Genomic DNA, 15,616 nt, shown 5'->3' on the forward strand with positions numbered 1-15,616 from the left:
TCTAAAATGTTTTTGTACTGAATCAGTAATGTAGAAGTCATAAAATAAAAATCTATAACAAAGTTTGTACTAAAAAAAATAGGGTGCCTAAGACTTTTGCACAGCACTGTATATTAGAGGATGAAAGGAGAGTTGTTTAAAATGCCCAAGTGTGGAGAATAAATAAACTCATTAAGAATACAAGAAAGTTGTGAACAACCTTTCAGAGGTGACAGGGATGGCACAATTACTGAGGTCGTCCCTGACTCCATTTAGTCCATACGGACAATGTCTGTTTCTCTTCCTTCTCCTTAAAGTGGCATTGCATGTCAATTTCAGAGAACATCTGTAAATGCAATTGTCAATCCCAAACACTATATCTATACTTCAGTGGTACTTTACTTTTTAATTTAGGGAAAGTTCACAGGTGTCAGTAGCTACTTGATTTGACTATTACATTATCAAAAGTACTTAGTTTACCTCAGTTTAAGCAAACTTATAATTCCAGAAAATGTAGTTATTACAGTCTACTACAACAACAATACAATCCTGAGCACGGGTTACCATTTGTGTGGAGTTTCCCTGTATCTGTGTGGGTTTCCTCTGGGTTCTCTGGTTTCCTCCCACTTCACAAAACAGGTGAATTGGCAATGCTAAATTGCCTTTAGTTGTAAAATGAGTTTGTGAATGTGTGTGTGTGTGTGTGTGTGTGAGTATGTGCATGCTGCCCTGTAAAGGAGTAGCGTCCCATTCAGGGTGTATTCCCACCTCGTTCCCAGTATTCCAGGGATAGACTCCAGATTCACCATGATCTTGAGCACTGATTAAAATCAGGGTTGATTTCTTGCTGTGAATTTATAAAATATATTTTCCTAAAAACCAAGATCAGTGAAAGCTACACTATGTGGACACCTGACCATCACACTCTTATGTGGTTCTTCCCTAAACTGTTGCCACAAAGCTGGAAGCACACAATTGCATAGAATGTCTTTGTATGCTGTAGTATTAAGATTTCCTTTCACTGGAACTAAATGGTCCAAACAACTGAACACCTTTGGGATGAACTGGAACACCGACTGCACCTCAGACCTTCACGCCCAACATCAATGCCTGATCTCACTAATGCTCTTGTGGCTGAATAATCACAAATCCCCACAGCCACACTCCAAAATCTTGTGGGAAGCCTTCCCAGAAGAGTGGAGCTTATTATAACAGCAAAGGGGGAATAAATCTGGAATGAGATGTTCAGAAAGCATAACAGGTGTGAATGGTCAGGTGTCCACAAACCTTTAGCCATGTGGTGTATTTAATATAGTAAAGCATTATTAAAAAGTGGTGGGGAAAGTGCTGATGTGAATTTACTCCTGTCCTCATGCACATCTATGCCTATGCAAATCATGGAAAACCATCTCAAATACTGTACATCTGCCCCAGGCACATGTTCTGCTCATCCCAACTAAAACTTGTCCGACATGTTGAAAACCGCACAATCTGGCAACACACGGTCAGCTGTAGCGTGCGCGTGCTGAAGTCCGCGCGCGCTTCCTTCCTCTGCAGCTGAATCCACATCCACACCAAGGCTTTTATTTACTTATTTATTATTTTAAATTATTATTATTATTATTATTATTATTTGGTTTGGCTATTTTATTAACAGATCAAGTTAGTTTAAAATAATAAGACGATAAGCATATCATGATATGATTTTTAAAAAAAAATGATTTTGTTATTTCAGAAAGGTTTAATAAACCAGATCTGTAAACTCAAAGTTCTGAAAAAGTCCAGTTTTCTCCTTTCATATCATTCCATATAATTTTATTTCTTTATTTATATTTATTTATTTATTTATTTACAAATTTATATTACATCAGGACAATCATAACTTGTGGTGTTTAGTTGCGCGTGCGTAACATCGGTTGCTAGGTAACAGGTATGACAATAGATTGACTAGTTTAGGATTTCCTAATTTAAGATAAGATATTATCTAATATTATTGCTAAGATAAATAAGATAGGATTTTCTTATGTGATATAAATTTGTGAAAAGTCCTATTTTGTCACATTTTAATTTTGGAGCTGAAGTTTGTTTATTAAGAATTTTCTTTAATTCAGCCCCAGAGGTGCAGTTGCTATAGCAACTAATGCTTTATAGGCATATGTGGCGTGTTTACATTGTTTATTTTTTTCTTTTTAATGTATAAAAAAGATTCAACACATGTAGTTATAAAATTATTTTTGTCTACCTAAGAATATATTTGTCTGTTTGCGTGTTGTTTTTGTGACAACATTTTTGGGACTAAAATTCATTTTTTCTTTTTTCCTTTAATTTTTTTTTCTTTTTCTTTTTTCTTTCTTTCTTTATTTTTTTTATTTTAATTTCTTGTGGCTTTGTGTGGAATTATAACAGCATTTTTCCTCTACAAAAAGTTAAAAGCACTTGTTTTTCTACGCTGCTTCTTTTTACGAGCGCCGGTGGACTACTCTGCGCATGCGCGCTAATCGCAACACCGGAAGTTGAACTCCTGGGTCTCCTGCATGAGAAAATGTCTGGTGTGGTGTGGTGTTCGCCTACAGCTTAAACAACTTACTTTAGCATGATTAGACACGTTTTCCTGACAGGTTCTCCAGGTAGTTTACTAATCAGTCTGATTTTTACAACACTGTATTTTGCATTCTTGTAAAAATCCTTTTAAACACATTTACTCAGTGCATGTCAAATAGATGTCAAGGTTTTAATGTTGTTAGCTGCTGTATTTGTATTTCCTCAGAAACAGTCTATGCTTGCAGAGAGAAATACATCAGTAAAATAGCGCCTGTGCACTTGACTTGATTGTTAGCTAGCATGTGAGAGCTGCATTACAACTTTGCAGCACTAGTAGTGTTCACACATGATGATGAGGAAATGATGCTTTTCACCTTAAAATACATGGAGCAGCAGTTAAAGTGCCTTTAAAATGAAAACTGGTGTTTCAGAGCTTTTTGTATTTGTCTTTTAGTGTTATGGACACCAGTATGATAGTATATCTAGAAAAAAATCCAAAATATATATTTTAATTTTATAGCTTGTCTCTTCCAGGACAACAATTAAAATTTTTTGATGATTCATCCTGTACTAGTGTTGTGTTCATCCAATTAAATGCTCTCTAGAAAGCATATGTCCCGCCCCCAGGGTGTGTCTTGCACCACTCGAGCAGCTCCTTAAGAAAAAACATGGTTCATCTGTGTGTTTTGGCCTATGTGTCTTCCTGCACACTATTCCCTTTTCAAAATATCCTTCGGTTGGGAAAAATTGTTTGAGTTTATTCATTTGGAAATGGGGGGAATTTGTGTGAGTTATCGGGTAGCATAGTATTTTCAATTTCATTTTAAGCTTACCTCTCAGATGTGTCAGACGCCTTTCGGTGATGACCCTCTGGCTGCTTGTCACCATTATCGACCTCAGCATAACTCTGAAAACACACGGCATCTCGTTGTCTTGGATATCATTCTCATTAAAGTCATGGCATAGGTGAAGATGGCAGTGAGAAATCTTATTTAACTCTTGTTTGTCAAGCATTTCAATACGCTGTCACTCTGACTTCCTGTTTGAGTAGGAAATATGTCAACATACAGAATCAATTCACCGCTCTCAAGCCATTTCATGAGGACTTACATTAGCTGGAAACTAAAGTATTTATAAATGATGGTTTTTTTTCTGTTTTCCTGCTTAGGAGTGGGGAAAACCACACTAGTCCAGAAGGTGTGGGAGGCGATAAGCTCAACAGGTGTGAGCATCCACGGCTTCTGCACAGAGGAGGTCAGAGAAGGCGGGAGGAGAGTGGGATTTGATGTAGTCACAGTAAACGGCCAGAGAGGAATCCTGGCCAGAGTCGGGTACAGAGATCCATCTGTGTAGGGTGGTGGTCGTCCTGTGTAGCACTCCTAACTCCTAACTAAAACTTGTCTCTCTTTAATTGTAGAACTACAGCCCCATCTGGCAGACGTGAATATACTGTGGGCCAGTATGTTGTCGATCTGCCCTCGTTTGAGAGTCTTGCACTGCCGCTTTTCCAAAATGTAAGTAAATCTTCACTTAAAAAAAGACTTATCCCTGACCTCTTTGTCATACACATTTAGAAATAAAGGTACCAAACTGTATTTTCTCTTCTTGAGATCAGCTTTTTTCAAACTTCCCCACTCTATTCCATAGGAATTACATTTTTGTTGCTCCAAGGTTGTTTGTAGCAGCATAAATCACTCTTTACCACGAGTACAGAGCTATAGAAATAGCTCTTTAAATTGAAATAACTGTAACTGCTGATCACAGATTTGTCACTACACCATGCTGTACCACTCTGCTGGAAGAAAACTCTATCTGATTTACTGACACATTGAGCCAAATACATCTCCACTGCTGGTGTTCTCAATTCCAGTCCACCGCAGTTGGTTGATTTGCTGCTCAAAGACGTGTGATTCAGCTCATCAGGTAATGTGCGGTTGCGCCAGGAAATCGACTAAACTCTGTTGGACTCTGGCTTTCCAGGACCCTGATGTGTTCCCATTTGTCTATCCTGTGCATCCTGAACAGTTACAATACTATAGGAAGAATTCCTTAAAACAAAAGATCCTAATGCAAAACCCACTTCATATTGAAGTCACTGTATTGCCATGGTAACCAGATGTGTCTTATATGTTTGCAGCTATATCTGATGAATTCATCTTATACTACTAAATCATTATTCCTGTTTTCCTTCCATAGATGAACATTCAGTGTTGCACTTGGCTCAGATGAACTTTAAGTCAGAATGTATCTTCTGGCTTGTTCATGCTAGTCCTTCCTGCGTTGTTCCTCACAGGCGAGCGATGGAAGCAGGAAGGTGTTTGTAATAGATGAGATTGGGAAGATGGAGCTCTTCAGTCAGGCGTTTATCCGAGCGGTGAGACAGACTCTGGACAGCAGGGACTGCACCATCTTGGGAACAATCCCTCTTCCTAAAGGAAAACCCCTGGGCTTAGTGGAGGAGATCCGAGCAAGGAAGGATGTCAAGGTCTTTATGGTAAGCATATGCAAAATATTGCTGTTTTTGTCTATTAAAATGCATATTCCAGTGTTTTATTTTATTTTGTTCAAGCTGAAATATGTGATTACCTTAAACAATTTTAATTTCATTGTACTGAAAAAAATAGCAAGATACCTTATTTATTCTGAACTCACTGATGGATGTTTAAGGGTAGATAACGATACTCTTCAAACCTATTACCTATTACTGTGTTTTAAGACAAGTGTAATTACTTTGCTGTAATAGTTTGTTTACTCACACATATAATATTTTATATCTCACTCATACAATTAGTCTATTTTATTAATGAATTAATTTGCATTCAGTTGACTGATATTCTGCATTTTTGCCTTTTTTAACCTCACAGGTTACAAAAGAGAACAGAAATGCCATTTTGGATGAAATTGTTGCTGCACTAAAGGAAAGTCTAAAATAAAGATCTCTAAGAAGACAAGAGGAACAGTGGCATAAAACCTGAGACAAACCTACATGACGAACCAGATGCAAAAGTTTCGGCCCCCTGGAACAGTTTCTGATTAGTTTCAATATCAGTGCTGAGAGGATTCTTTCTGTCTTTTTTTAGTTTTAAGATCCTTTAATTAGATCTGTAATTAGACCTTGTGTGTTGTAGGACATCCTTCCTGCTTGTGAGTACTTTGGAAAAGCCTGAATGTTTCAGCTTTTGGTGTTATGTTTAAACTTTAGCTTTTTGTTCGTGAATCACCTCTCAGTGTTTTACATTGCTGAAAATAACCTGAGTTGGAGTGACAGCTGTGAAAGAGAGCAGCTGCACTGCTTTTCATGAAATCGTTCTAGAGGTTCTTGCTGTAATGAGTTACTTTATTCTGCAAACATCATCATGTTTGCAGAATAAAGTAAAGGGAACTGATCTGAATGTTTTTCTTCTTAGGGAGGAGAGTTTCCTTTTTATTTCTGCCTGCATTCAAATTAAAATAAAAAAAAGAAGTATTTGAAAGGAGAGCATAAATGTGCAATCAGATATTTTATTCACACCACCAGAGTCGGGCGACGCTAAAACTGCCCTTACTTGGCAGGGAAAAGGGCGATGTATAAAATTGTTCATTAATATTCAGCAAATCTTCCTGTTACCATCTTATAGAAATTTGTGCTGAAGATTTTCTTTGATAAAATCAAAGGTGAAATATTTCCGTATACCTAATCTATGCACAGTGTAATGTTCTGTTTATTTGCAGTCAAGGAAGTTTTAGGATTTTTTTTAATCTACAGAAAAAACATTTTATGCACTATGCAGTTAAGTCTGACGATTTTTGTATGTTTCTTTTCTTTTAAAAAGCATACGCAGTGCAGCTAGTCCATTTCAATTAATTTCCAGTTTGCTGACATTCTAATAGCATTTGTCCTTCCCATAATGTTTGTGTCTAAAACCTTTTTCAATTTTTTTTATAAAGACCAGCATTTTCATCTTCTGAATAAAAATAATAATAATAATAATGTTAACTAATTATCAGTTTTAAATTTGAAATTCATTCATCAGGTTTTACACTTGTAGCTCTCTGCTTTGTACAAGGTTCAGAGACATTGGGGGAAACAATCTAAGGAAACAACTTGATTTTTTTTCTATAACATTAAACTGTCCTTTAAAACACTGACAGAATGATGAAAACATGATGAATTCAATTATTTAAATGTTTTGTTAGGATTTTTTTTTTAATAGTGCAGACAGACAGTCAAGATCAAAATTGCTTTTTGATTATATTGATTAACTGTGAGCCAAATTTTGTACACACATACATTATTATTATTATTATTATTATTATTATTATTATTATTATTATTATTATTGTTGATGTTGTTGTTGTTTTTGTTGTTTAATTCTCATGTAATTTTAATGTCTGTCCAAGATTTAAAAAATTAAAATAATACAATAAAAAAAGACACTAACAAAAAAAAAAAGAAAGAAAGAAAGAAAGAAAGAAAGGAAAAAAAGAAAGAAAAGACTGACACTAATAACACAACTCAATTCATGGAGCATCCAGTAGGTGGCGGTATTTGCCCTGATGCATCATCGGGTAACACCGAGGAAGACGAAGAAGAAGAAGCATCCCGGAAGCGGAAGTAGATGGATTTTTTTCTTAGCGATCTGTTGTGTAAAGACAATGGACTGAGGCCTGGATGAGTAATATAATCTACAAAGTCTTTTATATATATAAAAAAAAAAAACTGGTATTGCATTTTTAAAACCTTTTTTAAAACTTTATTTTGTTTGCTCGGTTTATTTGGGATTTTAAACCTTTACTAAAGTAGAAATGGTGAGTGACGGTTTTGTTGTTAGACCCGAACTGCAGCCATCGTAGTTTAAAAACAATGAGCCGGAATGCTGCAGCAATGTGAAGGATAATGACAAGGATAATAAAGATACTAATATTCATATAGCACAGTTTTATACCTGACATTTTATCTAATGTGTGTATGAGGTAGCAAAGCTATCAAGTATTTAGGATACACTACTGTATGAGTCACGGTGTGTAGGTTTAAATACAAAGTACCAGCAAAGCAAAAGACCAACATTTAAAAACAGTACAAATTATACTTTCTGATGTCATTTAGCTTTTAAATAAATCATTCATCATGGGAAAGGAGTAAAAACAACAACAAAATAATCAGAATCAAAATATATTAGCTCTCATTCAGTCCCATTCAAAGTTCTGTGCAGCTGCTAATCCAGATGCACACAGAGATGCAATGCCTTTATTTATTTATTTATTTATTTTAGTTAATCCTTTCTGGCTCTTTCTCTAACCCTGGTCTTTCACCTTTCTTCCACCAGGACAGTGAAACTTCAGAGTTTGACCTGCATTCAGGACCAGAGATGAGCATGAACCAGGGCAACGCTCCAGTTTACTGCATCTGTCGCAAACCAGACATCAACTGCTTCATGATGTAAGATGTAACATTTAAACTAAACACAGCTTGTCTCGTTTCTGAATCCAGTGTACGGACATGGATGCAGCGATCCTGTCCGTTTCATCTTCAGTATGACACTGATATCAGTGTTCGGAGTCTTATAATAAGGAAAGTGGTTGCAAAGTGATGCAAAACAGTTTCGGTTCTCGGTTCATGTACACAATCTGTGTTTCATCAGTCAAAATAATCATCATTATTTTTATTTTTAATATCCATTTTGGTGGAGAAAGGGCATATATAATTAAACCGTTGTTACTGTTCTTATTATTACTATTATTATTAATTACAGTTTTTCAAACAGGACACATTGCATCAGTGGATTAGTTCGAAAACTGTCAGATCTTATCCAATACCAGTCCACTGTTTCGGGCCAGTATTGGCTCCAATACCGGTATCCTCACCGGTATTGGAGCCACCGATACTACCGATACGTGGTAGATCCCTAGTAGCTAATTAAGTAGCTGTTACGATACTCATAATGCACTATTTTGTGATTGACTCTTTTATCATACAGCGGTTGTGACAACTGCAATGAGTGGTTTCATGGCGACTGCATTAATATATCCGAGAAGATGGCAAAATCCATTAGGGTGTGGTACTGTGAAAAATGTCGCAGTGAGTATCTGCTGGTGGAGCTCATTTTAGACTTTTGCATCTTGGCGTAACCGAAAGGAGCTTGCTTCTTCTTATTATTTTTTTTTTTTTTTTGAAAAGATTGTTTTTGCTTAGCTAACTTTATCCTCTGTCCTAGGTAACGATGACTCTTTAGAGACAAAATTTCGTTCCAAGAAGAGCCGGGACAGAGAGTCAGACGGAGACGAAATGGAGAGACAGCTTGAGCATGACACGCCTGATTTTAAGAATGATCGTCGACGCGGGTCACGGGTAAAGCCATGAAGTCTTACACCACCTGTGAAGATGATTTGATTATTAGCATTTTGCAAAAAATGAAATGTGGTTTATTATATGCGCTGGCAGATTAAGCGCTCGGCACGTATGTGCGGGGAGTGTGAGCCTTGCATGCGGACGGAGGACTGCGCTCAGTGTGACTTCTGTAAGGACATGAAGAAGTTCGGCGGGCCCAACAAGATCAGGCAGAAGTGCAGGCTCAGGCAGTGTGAAGTGCGCGCCCGGGTGAGTGTGTGTCTCAGGTTTTTAAACATACACACACACACACACCTCAGACTGACCTCACCCGGTTTCACATTTGCGTCTCAAAGTTGTGGGGATGTTTCTGTGGTTAAATTCGAGCAAACGGCTAAAAAAGAAACGAACCTTGCTTAGCCTGTAATGCTGCAAAGATCATGTTGTATAAGGAACCAGTTTAACAAGAGCTCCCAGAGCTTGTTAGCTAAGTGGGATTTCCTCACACAGTGAACGTCACACTTTGATCAGGTTGTCTGATGGCTATGTATTGTAATGAAACTGACATAAGCCTGATTATTTCAGTTTATAATCAGATACCCGCTGCTAAAAATGACTGTGATGCTCCTGCACCACATTCATAATGAAATCTTTAAAGACATATTTCCTGCTTTTCACTTTTTGGGGTTAACCACATTTTAATATCTATGACTTTACTTGCTGAGGTACAAATTTCAGTTCAGGGAAAGTCTGTTTTTTTTTCCAGAGCTATATATAGTAGAAAATGTCAGAAAGGTTTTCCCAGGCTGTGATATATTTTATGATGATGTCAGCTTCACTCCAGGGCAATTCACCAGCTTAAATCAGACCTCCATCTGAGTTAAAATACTGTAGTCACTACTGTTGCTGATTAGTACAGAACAGAAACCCAGACAGAAATATGTCCTTATAATATATAGATATAATGTATAGATATAATGTTAAGGTCAAGAGACCTTGATTTTTATGTGTTCGTTCTTGACTAATAATAGCTGTCGTGGTGCCCTTGCTGTCTGTCCTTGTAGTTTAGTAGGCTTTATCTTGCGTGTGTTGCTTGTGCTGTAGAAAATGCTGCGGGTGAAGGAGGAGGAGTACTCCATGTCTAAAGGCCGAGAGCGGTTCCAGCCCGACTACCCCCTGTCAGACGAGTACAGTGAGAACGAGATGGAGCTCTACCAGCAGTACTGCGCTGGCAAATACGCAGACCATGTACGTCACTTCCACACATCAACACCACACGCTGAAGTCTAGGCACTCGAGTGTTTAAAAATGACTCATGACTTACTGTTGCTTTCTTTACAGTATATCTTTACATATACAGGACTTACTGATTAGCGATGCTCTGCAAACTCCAGATACTTACAGCTATTGAGGACTTGTACATGATTTCAAACTATACAGATTATACAGATTTCTGTTAGTCATGAAATATGTGTGAATTTTTTTCTATCAGGGATGGAACAGTGATGAAGACGATGGGTCCTACCTTGATCCCACTATGCGAAAGAGAGCTGTGAAGGTCAAGCATGTGAAGAGGAGAGAGAAACGATCTGAGAAAAAGGTTATTTCCCTACGCATTTACAAAAATCATCATCAATGTCAACAAAGAGAGGGGAGTTTAGAAGCTGCAAAAAGCCTAGAAGTTACCTGCTGACTGACAAAACGCAAAAAAAAAAAAAAAAAAACCTTTAACAATTGTTTCCAGTACAAGAGACAAAGCTTGTAAAAACTTAAATCAATTATTATATAAGGAATAAAACAATCAGGATAAGCTGATAATATTTTCCATATTACAGCACTTCCCAGAAGAAATTTATTCCTCTTATACCACAGCAATTTGCCGAAGATTACAGTTCTTTATTTATTAATGAAAAGTTTGTCATACTTTTTATCTGTTTATAGTTACATTTAAAGTCATGGTCCATCTGCAAGTTAGTTCCTGTTATCGCTTATCTTATAGGAGTTATAACTAGTTCTTATAGTTATAACTAGACAAAAGATGCAGCTTTTCATGTTACAGAGAAACCTCCTTCACAAAGTCTTTCCTGCAACAGCTTTACCTCTGACTGTTTCAAAGCGCTGACACTGGAGACTCCTTCCAAAAAAATCTAAAAAAAAAAAAAAAAAAAAAGTCTCTTCACAGGAAAAAGTACATGCTTTTTAAAAATCTGTTTATCACGTTTTCCATATAAGTCCCCTTGTAAGTTGTTACTATAGAAACTATGACATGTATTAGAACAAGTACATTAATATAAACCTTCCAGCTGGCACTACTGTCAGAGCTGCTGTTATAGAAGATTAATCAACGCCTTCTGACCAATCAGATTTGAGAATGGAAAGACAACTTCTTTATATGCCAGATGACACTTTACTTCTTGCCTCTTTGTGATCAGTTTTCCTCATTTCATTTGTCAGAAAGAGGAGAATAAGCCCCGTAAACACAAACCGAAGCAGAAGCACAGGGACAAGGTGAGGCACAGTGAGAGGACAGAAGCTCGAGACAGCGGGGAATTCAGACAGTGCCTCGGGCCAGGCTGCGTTGAATCTGCGCGTCTCGGCTCCAAGTACTGCTCTGATGACTGCGGCATGAAGCTCGCTGCCAAGTAAGACCTGAGTGATGTGCTACTTCCTTACAGAGTGGCAGAATAATACAGTGTGCTGTGTATTTTATCATAAATGTGCCTTGTGTTACTGATAGAACTACCTGTTTCTTTTCCCCTCCATCAGCCGGATCTATGAGATCCTCCCTCAGCGTATCCAGCAGTGGCAGCAGAGCCCCTGCATCGCCGAGGAGCAGGGAAAGAAGCTTCTGGAACGCATCCGGCGCGAGCAGCAATTAGCCCGGACACGGCTCACGGATATGGAGAAACGTTTCCATGAGCTGGAGGGCATCATCGCTAAGGCAAAGCAGCAAGTCGTGCAACACGACGAAGAGGTGTGTTATCACTGTGGTTACCGTGATTACTGCTTATTGCTTATATAGGCCTATACTGACAAGAACCTCATACATCTCTGTGATGGAGAACATTTTTAATGGCAGCAAAGTTGTTATAATGACCACATTTACAGTCAGTGGAAGCAGATTTTTTTTTGTGGTCTGTTAATGCATAGAACTTTTTAAATGTGTTACTGTGTTCTGCTGATGCATCCATGATTCTTCAGCATCGGCGCTTAAGTGTGTTATGCTGAAAACCATCTCTCGCCCCGGCAGGTAAACGAAGGAGATGATGACACGGATCTTCAAATTTTCTGCGTCTCCTGCAGTCACCCGGTCAACCCCAAGGTGGCGCTTCGTCACATGGAGAGATGTTATTCCAAGGTGAGCTGAATTGTTGTTCTGTATGTGTATTACATTAATTCTGCGAATGTTATAAGACTCTGTTTCAAATATATTAACACAATATTAAAAACGTATTCCTCTTGTCTTGGAACAGTATGAGAGTCAGACATCATTTGGCTCTATGTATCCCACACGCATAGAGGGGTAAGTAAACATAATTAACTTTGTATTAAAGGAATACTTTGGCCAAAAAATAAAATCTACCCCATTTCCCTCGTACCCCAAATGTAGTCCATTAGCCAAGACATGTTTGCTATCTGAAGTCAGCTACGTTTGTTTGGACTGGAGCTATGAGCCTAGTATCAGTAATGGCTAATCTTCACACACCTCAAACATCATTTGGCTCAGTAATGCCTTTTGTACATGAATATTCGTATAGAGATATTTCAAAACATTTAGCAGGTAAATTCAATTTGGCATTCAAACCTTAAGATTTTATTGTTTGTACTTATACACTGTGGCCTTGCCTGAGGTTCTTTTCTTAAAGGATGTGCAAAAGGAACTTGTAAGCTTTTATGAAACAGGTGCAGTAGGCATGCTGATGATTTAATCATACAGTTTGCACAATGCTTGTACCTATAATCTTTATTTATTTATTAGCCACATTAACCTTGGCGCTCCTTTGCAAATATAAAGAAGCAAACACCAAATACGTCTTTGATAAAATCAATAAGGTTTGGGATAAGGGAGGCCAAACTGTGGCTAAACTGTTAATGTAAAAATAAAAATAAATGAATTAAAGTAGAAATAAACTGTTACTGTAAAATGAAATGAAATTGTTTGTCATTTTTTCCCCCTAGTGCCACGAGGCTGTTCTGCGACGTGTACAATCCTCAAAGCAAAACATACTGTAAAAGGCTTCAGGTTCTCTGTCCTGAGCATTCCCGAGATCCAAAGGTAGGATTTTACACACTCCTTCAAAAATTCATCCAAAATTATTAGCTGAAATTACTTTTAGGCTATTAATAAATATTCTAAGACCGCTTTATAAACCAATCTTACTAATCCAGCCTAATTGTGGATCTGCTGTTTGTAGGTTCCAGCAGATGAGGTGTGTGGATGTCCTTTGGTGCGTGACGTCTTTGAGCCCACGGGCGAGTACTGCCGAGTGTCGAAACGCAAGTGCAACAAACACTACTGCTGGGAGAAACTCCGCCGGGCCGAGGTGGACCTGGAGAGAGTGCGAGTGGTCAGTTGTATCTTTGTTTTGGATAATCCGTAGTGCTTTGTATCAATGATGAGTGACTTACTGCTCACACTAGTGTGTTCACACATGCTCTCTCTCTCTCTCTCGCTCTCTCTCTCTCTCTCTCTCTCTGTCTTCCAGTGGTACAAACTGGACGAGTTGTTTGAACAGGAGCGCAACGTCCGAATAGCAATGACGAATCGCGCAGGTCTCCTGGCTCTTATGCTACATCAGACGATTCAACACGACCCACATTCAACAGACCTGCGCGCCAGCAAAGACAGATAGCCAGCCAGGACTTTCTTTTATACGGTCTGTTGGTTATTCCAAAAATTGTTAGAAAAAGAAATAACGAGTGTGTTTCATTAAAATGTACATTTAAATAACATATTAATACTGTTAATTGCTTTTTAAAGGAGAAGGATACTGGATGATGACACTATATTAAAGATTCATTAGATCAGTTTTGGGAGATGTTACCAGTTATCAGTGCTCTAAGCACTATATAAAGTTGCTCTGTGTGTCCATACGCATCACTTAATCAGTCATCATTACACTGTTGTACCATTTTTAAATATTAGTATACTTATTACAAACACTTATTGGTGCTTATCTTGTTTGGAAGAAGAAGAAAGAATCGTGTATCTGTGTGTAAACATGGCCGATACGTTTCATTCCTTGAAATAAACTTTTATTGTGTGGCAGTGTTGTTTGATTTGACTTTTTATTCCTGTTGTAACATAGAACGCTTCAATAGTGTTGCATTCATTTTTTTTCCATTTGATTGCTTTTATCCTTCACATTATAAAGACCTGCTGTCAACTGATGCTTTTGCTGTTGGACACTTGAATGATGTTTAATCACTTTCACAGCTTGGTGAGAACAGTGTAAGTGGAAGCTGACGTTAATAGACAGTGCTCTCGATGAAAGGATTGACGGTGGGTGACAGCTAAAATTATAGTCATTAATTCCAGTCTTTGGTCTATTTTATGTTATTTAAATCATACAAGTTGTAATTAGTAAAGTGCATGAAAAAAATAGAAAAAAAAATTGGAAAAAATTTTTTTAATCACAACATGACCAACAATTGGCATGTATGTATGTTCAAAAAATCAAGATAAAATTCTACCTCTGGTGCTACCAATGTATCTTTCTTAGACTGTTAAATTCTGTATTATTATTACTCTGTAATATTTTCAGCTGAAAGCTTTATATTAATGAGCTTGTTCTCATACTTTCTTGTTTCTATAGTAACAGCTCACACAGGGACTGGTGCAGAGTGGCCTGTCAACATAACCCGGTTAGAAAACGTGTGTATTCGTTGATATGGTGAAGTTTTTTGGTGAGGAAATATTTATTTAGGATTTTTGTAAGGAGTCTCCAGTATCAGTGCTTTGTAACAGCCTGAGGTAAAGCTGCAACTTTGAAGTTTTCTGACACTTTAATAAATACAACGCGAGATAATCATATCGTACGTCATCACTGTGCGCCAGTGGCTTAGACGCACAAGTCGGAAAAACAATCAGGTGATGATTAAAACCTGCACAGGCCTGCGTGAAGTGGCGTGATCACACCTAATGTGTCATCTATTTGTGTTAGTTATCGTAGTAAAATATTAAAAAGCAGAGAAGAATGACAAAGCCTACACTAACCCTAACCCTAACAGATGTTGTCAATAAAGCGGAATTACATTTGTAAGGCAGGAAGATTATAGCAGCACCTGTCTTCATAAGCTTTTTATGTTAATGTAAAAAGTACACTGAAAATTGTAAATTGTACAAATATCAAGGATAGTGGGATAAAAGTACACATGTATACAACTAATATACAAATCTTTTTTTTCTTTGATGCAGCAAAAGTTGCAAGAGAAACAGAAAGGCTCTTCAGGAAATGACGTCACTGCGTAAAGCATTTAACGCATTTTCACTTGTATAATGAACATGTTTATCTATCATGTATACCTACAGCACCTTCTAACCTAATCCTATTGGGAGAAGTCATTATTATAGCAAGCTTTGCCTCTTAAAGTCGCTTTTTTGTCCAAATTATTGTTTATTATTAGGCAAGTAACTTTATATTTTCAGTCCTAATACGTGTAAATATTTTTTGTTTTAAACCAACTTCATATATTTGAGCAGTATTAATGAAAATGTGGTGCCTAGGTGCCATTAGCGACTATTGTTGTCTTTAGGCTACATTTCCATTGTGAAGATCCGCCATTAGA

The 15,616-nt window shown here is 37.5% G+C and overlaps 2 protein-coding genes across 3 annotated transcripts; both read left to right on the forward strand.

The window, feature by feature from the left end:
- The first annotated feature begins 2,451 nt into the window (after nt 1-2,451).
- On the forward strand, nt 2,452-7,277 carry ntpcr (nucleoside-triphosphatase, cancer-related). Its single transcript, XM_026927918.3, has 5 exons — nt 2,452-2,606; nt 3,689-3,851; nt 3,938-4,034; nt 4,814-5,014; nt 5,385-7,277. The coding sequence occupies exons 1-5, from the start codon at nt 2,573-2,575 to the stop codon at nt 5,451-5,453; spliced, it is 564 nt and encodes a 187-aa protein (XP_026783719.3). The 5' UTR covers nt 2,452-2,572; the 3' UTR covers nt 5,454-7,277.
- Nucleotides 7,169-14,096, forward strand: cxxc1a (CXXC finger protein 1a). Of its 2 annotated transcripts, XM_026928564.3 has the most exons (14): nt 7,169-7,308; nt 7,827-7,939; nt 8,478-8,578; nt 8,715-8,848; nt 8,942-9,097; nt 9,932-10,075; nt 10,320-10,427; nt 11,282-11,469; nt 11,594-11,801; nt 12,078-12,185; nt 12,301-12,350; nt 13,007-13,103; nt 13,243-13,395; nt 13,534-14,096. In XM_026928564.3, the coding sequence occupies exons 1-14, from the start codon at nt 7,306-7,308 to the stop codon at nt 13,678-13,680; spliced, it is 1,710 nt and encodes a 569-aa protein (XP_026784365.1). In that variant the 5' UTR covers nt 7,169-7,305; the 3' UTR covers nt 13,681-14,096. The 2 variants fall into 2 exon arrangements, with proteins under 2 accessions (XP_026784365.1, XP_026784366.1); XM_026928565.3 differs by lacking the exons at nt 7,169-7,308; nt 8,478-8,578.
- Nucleotides 14,097-15,616: the final 1,520 nt, after the last annotated feature.

The sequence above is a fragment of the Pangasianodon hypophthalmus genome, chromosome 8 (assembly GCF_027358585.1).
Source record: "Pangasianodon hypophthalmus isolate fPanHyp1 chromosome 8, fPanHyp1.pri, whole genome shotgun sequence".
Classification (NCBI taxonomy): domain Eukaryota; kingdom Metazoa; phylum Chordata; class Actinopteri; order Siluriformes; family Pangasiidae; genus Pangasianodon; species Pangasianodon hypophthalmus.